Raw genomic sequence first — 6,000 nt, 5'->3', positions numbered from 1 at the left:
ATGTAAATTTGTAATTATATATATATATAAGTTTTTATAGTTGCTGCAGAAAAAAAAAAACAACAGCAGGTTTGAGCATTGCGTTACAGGTCCTGCCAACCAATTCAAAACTAATACCAAGGCTGTGCGCGTTTGTGCCAAGGTGCAGCGGAGCCTCTCCCTACTGAAAAGGCCGAGCCAACCCTGCTCTGCTCTGGCAGTCGCTGGTTGGTAGAGCGTGTCCTTGGAACTAATGGCGGCTGCTTTAAGGCACAGCAACTCTGAGGCAATTCAGTCTTCTACCCCTGCCTGCTGTGGTTCTTAATACAATAGATTGTGATTTAAAAAAAACCCAACAATTTGTGTGTATGAAATTAAACCAAGCACAGAATAATGTTGTGATGCGGTGAAATGGGCATTGCGCAAAGCAACCACTCCTTATTTTTATGATCCCCGTGCTACACTTGCCTCACCACAGTCTCGCCAGCCGCCTCGAAGGGAGCAGCCGCTCGGAAGGCAGCACCTCCAAGGGAGCAGCGCCTACCGTCCCGCCGACTGACGCAGGTTTGAGACTACAGCAACTTTTCCTTGACAGGTTGCTTTGAAATTCCCTAAAGCAAACTGCAACGAAGAACGCTGTTTCCTAACGTTGCGTGGTGCACGGAAGGAGAGAGAACGGTACGGCGGGCGGGGCGGCCGCCGGTGCCGGCCGCGCGTCCCGGGCCGAGCCGCCGACATCCGCGCCTGAAAGTTGCTCGGTCCCGCCGGGCCGGTCAGCGCCCACTGCCGCCGGCTCTCCCTGCTCTTGCCCGCGGGGCGCCCGAGCTGGGAGGAGGGGCCCGACGCGGCGGAGGAAACGCTGCCGTCACCCGGCCCTGCCCCGCTGCGCGGCCGGCGGGAGGCTGGGCCGCAGCGGGCCGAGGTCGGGCCGCTCCGCTCCGCCTCGGCGTCCCCAGAAGGGATGCAGCGGCACACGCCATGAACTGGCGCTCCGGCTCCCGCGGCGTGGTCCTCACCGCCTACCACCCCAGCGGCAGCGGCGATGGCCCCGGCGGGTGAGTGGCAGCATGTGGAGCTCGGTCCGGCCCGGCCCGGTGGCGCGGGCGGCAGGTGCGCTCAGGCGGGGGTGGCGGCGGCTGCGCCCGCGGGGCTGCGCGCCGGGCCGGGCCGGGCTGCGCTGCGGAGGAGGAGGAGCGGAGCTGGTTCAGCAGAAAGCTGTTGCACAGGGAGAAGGTGTTTTCTCCGGCTCGTGGGGGCTGGTGAGGTTGCCCCGTGTCTGCATTTTGTCCCGCATCCTCCTAAACGATTTTTTAATTTTTTCTTTGGTTGGTTTGTGTGGGTTTTTTTTGTTTGCTTTGGAATTTTTTTGTTTGTTTGGTTTCTTTTGTTTTTGCCGTGTTCCCCCCCCACACACTCCTTTCTCCAACAACCGTCGTTGGAGAACTCACAGAGCAGACTATGCGCTGGCTGTTGTCAAGGCGTTTGTAGCTGGAAACAGTCCCGTGGCCGCCCGAGTGCGTTGTTGGTGTTAAAATCAAACTGCTGCTGGTCGGTTCGTTTTTGGCTTTGAGGTGTGGATGCTGCCCCGTGGTGGATGCTGCCCCGTGGTGGATGCTGCCCCGTGGTGGATGCTGCCCCGTGGTGGATGCTGCCCCGTGGTGGATGCTGCCCCGTGGTGGATGCTGCCCCGTGGCTTTAGGAGGAGCTGGACCCCAGAACGTTTGGGATCAGGCTGTTTGTAGGAGGCAGTGCATAGATTTTCACATAACCCCTTTGTGCTTTACTGCTTTGTACTTTGCATTATTGTTAGTATTTTAAAAAATAAGATAAACAGAAGGGAATTGCAGGTAAAGACAAGATAAACTTATTAAAGCACTTGTCATTTTGCTTAAAAGGTGAAACTGATAAAAGGCAAAGAAGTCGTCTCCAGCTTACAGGAAGGCTGAGGCCCTCCAAGTGCATGTTTAATACAGGCAGGAGCACTGCTGGTTTTTCCATAGCAATGACCAGAGAGAGATTGCTGTATGGAATGGAGAGTTTAGTTTATGGCCCATTCAGTCTTGCCTCCTCCTTGCTGAAACTGTCAACAATGGTCCCATTGATAAAGATGGGACTTTTATTAATGCTGAGAAGCCAGCTGAAACTGGGAAGGTATTGAAACTGGCACACAGTTTCCACGCGTCCAAAGGAAGAGCGTGTCTGACCAAAGCAATTATAGTCTGATTACAAGAAGATAAAAGGAAGTACAGTGTGTCACACTGGACAAAAGATAACTGATGCACCATGATGTCACACCAAGAGTCCACGGCAAGGCATAACGGAAGTGCTAAATATAGACTAACCCATGTTTGAATGACAAAGCCATACTTCTCCTTTAATTGAGGTACTTCCTTCTCCATAACTAATGTTAGTTATCAACCATGCATTAAGTCATGACATTATTTTAGCTACATATGTAAGGGCACTGTGGACCTAGTTGCTTACTACTGAATGCAAAATATGTGTATTTTTGCAAGAAATCACAGAGTCTGTCACCTTCTTTATTATTGTTTGTGGTGTTTTAACCTCTCATACCTCTCCTCAAAATTTCCCATAGGAGAGGTACAAGATAAAAACCACTTTCTCTGCTCTTTGAGGTAACTCTAAATAAGGATCTGCGTATCTGAGTTCCCACTTTTTAATGTGAGACTGCCTGAATACATAGCTCTAAGCTGCAGTTACCCTTAGGCCTCAAAGGCCCCAGATACATGAGCACAGTCCTGGAGGCCCCTCTGTATTATTAGAAACTTTTCCCATGCTAACGCTGCACTGTTAGGAGCAGTGACCTCATCAGGTTCCCCCTCCTCTGCAGCTGCTTCTGGGTAAACCGACACATTGCCATGGAAGTAATGGTGATCCTTCACAAATTGTCCAGATTAAGGGAGTGCAGGGCAGGGGAAAATAAAAGTGAAAATCAGTCTCATTTCCTTACTTGTGTATAAATTCTTATGTTAAAACTGTGGAGAATAGGAGATTCCCACAGTTAGTTTGTCCGAGTTCCATTGCTGTGAGTATTAATGGCTTTCCAGGCCACTCACGTTTGCCATTTAGCTCATTAAACTACGATCCTAAAAAACCTCAGTCCAGTCGTTTTGGTTTTCATTAACCAGGGTCTGAACTCCATGTTCCTGATTCATCTGCTCCCTCCTGCCCTGCATCCCCAATGTCTTTCCACTTCAGAAGTGAGAGAGGTTGGGAATATTATTTACATGGGGACAGGGAAGGAGGGGAGTGACCATTTGTTTGGGTTTTTTCTTTGTCTTTTTAACAAACAAACCAACCAACCTGTTCTGACACATTGTAACCTTACTGTGGGTTGGTTTTTTTTTTCATTTTTTCTAACTACTTTCCATCTTCAACTTTCTCAAGATGTTCAGAGCTGTGTGATAATAGTAGAGCAAACACCTAAACCTGTACATTTCTGAAATATTTTCTGGAAATAAGTTTTTTCATTATGTTTTGCACAGTGTATAAGTATACCAGTTCTGTCTGGATTCACTCCAGTGAAATTGGAACTTTCAGTATCTAGGTTAGCATCTCTGCTACTTTGGAAACTCTCTAACTTTTTTAACAAGGGTCAGAATATTAGGAAGCCAGTGTAACACAGTGCCAGCTGTAATCAGCCCCTTTGGAAAGATAAGAGGAACTGTGTTGAATTATTTTTTTCTTAGACATTCAGTGCACTGCATGTTAGAGACTGCTATGTCTTTGGAGGGATGGGGGAGCGAGACACTGGTACATCCTGGAAAAAAACCTGATACATTGACCATGCTCCAAACAAAGGAGCAACCTAAGAAAGGATTATACTTCCCAACCATTTTTTTACCTTCAGACATATAAGAAGTCTTGCTTCATAAGGCTTGAGAATTTTATTGATCTAATAGATTGTGGAGCTACTTTCCTATTCTTTTTCGACTCTTTAGAGGCACAATGAATCCATGAGATCTTTCCTTTAGGAAAGATTACCATTGATTCACTAGTCTAAAGTCTCTGTGTGATTGCTTCCAAATTTGACAATTTAGGAATATTGCCTTGACAGTGGTGATGCACAAAATAGCATTGTAGCTGTTATCTTTCCCATAATGAAGTTTATTTTACATTTTACTTTAAAGTAATGCATGGAGGAATAGCTTTGTATAGTGTAGATACTGATTGTGGGTGACTTCTGTGGTATACCTAAGTATTTATCTAAGAATTTCCCTAAGGATATCACAAAAGCAGATTGCTCAGTATCAAATTCAATTTTAATAGCTCTCTTTTCCATATTGCTTTAGTTTTCTCACTGCCTAGTTTTAACCCATTAGATCCACTAATACTTTATTGGCTGTCATGCTACTTGCATTTTAGTGTCATGTCCTTTTCTTTATGATGTCCATGCAGGAGCTGTTAAATAATTTCTTGTTTTTCCTGTGAAACGTTTGTGGTTATAGGGGCTGGGGAAAATAAGAGTGCATAGGATATGTTTCAGTGGCTGCTTGTAGGCCTGTCACCCTCATTCACCTTAAGTCCACACCTTTAAGCATACACTTCCAGTGCCATTTATGTTCTTTGCTGGAGAATTTTACTCCATCTAATGTGGCAGAAATGACTGCAGGTCCTGTGTCATATTTGCTAAACACATTTAGGCATTTCAGATAACAGTGTTCTCATATGGCTGCATGAGCTTACCCTCAGGCAATCATAGAATCACAGAATGGTGGGGGTTGGAAGGGACCTTTAGAGATCATCTAGTCCAACTGCTCTGCTCAAGCTGGTCCACCTGTATCAGGTCACACAGGAATGCATCCAGGTGGGTTTTGAAGACCTCCAGAGAAGGAGACTCCACACATGCCCTGGGCAGCATGTGCCAGGGCTCCTTTACCTTCACAGTAAACTGTTTTTTACTGGTTTTTTTTACATTTTTTTTCCTTATGTTCAAATGGAACATTTTGTGTTCCATCTTTTTCCCATTGCTCCTTGTCCTGTCACTAGATCCAATAGAAAAAGGTGATGCCCCAACCTCCTGAACATCCACCACTTAGATATTATATGCATATATATATATATATATACGTATGTATATCTATGCGTGTATAAAAATATTTTTTAAATGTAAAGGCTAAGACCAAGTCAGGAGTATTCACTGGATGGGAAATGAGATATAGGAAAATGACAGGCAAATGCATGCATAGTGCATGCAGAACTAACTGCATGCATACCAGTGCCTGAGGTAAATAAACTTCATGCTACAGAGCATTGTCAAGAGCCAAGCCCAAAATGTAAACTGAGTAATAGATAAAGTGATTTTAAATTCAATGGCCACTGGAAGTTGACTTTGCTTTTCTCTCCATACCTTTCTCCTATCTGAGAGGGTGCCATTCTGTATTGCTGCACCAGATTGTTGTCCAAGTCACAGCCACCCAGTATCTGTTTGCAGTGAATTGCTGTGCTTGCTCAACAGCAGCCAGCAAATGCACTTTTGCTGCCACTTCGTGTGCACTTCTTCAGTTTACATTGGAATACCAGTTTGAGTTTTGAAGCTTTGGATGTTTAAAGGCAGTGCCTGTTTGACATCCTATGCTCCTGAAGGGCCTGTGTATCTCTCTGTTAATGACTTGTTAAGGACTTCTTCAATGTTTCCCAGAGCCAAGGACATGGCTCTTCCTCTTCAGAGGCCATGTTTTTATATGTATCCTCCCTTATTTGCCCTATTTAAATCTTGCATCTGGTTTGCCTATATTCACTTGAAAAATGAGAATGATGAGCTGAGTTTCCCTGAAATGGAAATAAATCCCAGAGTAGTTCTGGAAAGAGTTCTGTCAACTTCATCTTCTAGAAGTGAGAAGATTGCCACTGCTTGAGGTCTCCTCTTTTAAGTGACACCTGCTAGCCAGGGCCTGCAGTTCTCGAGGTTTTCCATCCTGCTTCCTTACTGAATCCACACGTCTTTGGGAGATGCCAGTGGAAGCTTGGATCTGTGTGGCAATGAAACCAGAGGATCTC

General features: G+C 45.8%; 1 protein-coding gene across 4 annotated transcripts in view; it reads left to right on the top strand.

Moving 5' to 3' along the window:
• Window positions 1–469: 469 nt before the first annotated feature.
• Window positions 470–6,000, top strand: part of ARHGAP18 (Rho GTPase activating protein 18) — a 64,531-nt gene continuing 59,000 nt past the window's right edge. For 3 of the 4 annotated variants that reach the window (XM_061990654.1, XM_061990656.1, XM_061990657.1), the window contains exon 1: window positions 883–1,034. In XM_061990654.1, the coding sequence (XP_061846638.1) occupies window positions 958–1,034 (77 nt within the window). In that variant the 5' untranslated portion in view covers window positions 883–957. Of the gene's footprint in view, window positions 544–882; window positions 1,035–6,000 lie in introns of those variants that run through there. The other variant, XM_061990655.1, reaches the window with a different exon arrangement.

Source organism: Colius striatus, chromosome 2, assembly GCF_028858725.1.
Source record: "Colius striatus isolate bColStr4 chromosome 2, bColStr4.1.hap1, whole genome shotgun sequence".
In the NCBI taxonomy this organism is placed as follows: domain Eukaryota; kingdom Metazoa; phylum Chordata; class Aves; order Coliiformes; family Coliidae; genus Colius; species Colius striatus.
This window is presented reverse-complemented; position numbering and strand designations above follow the sequence as displayed.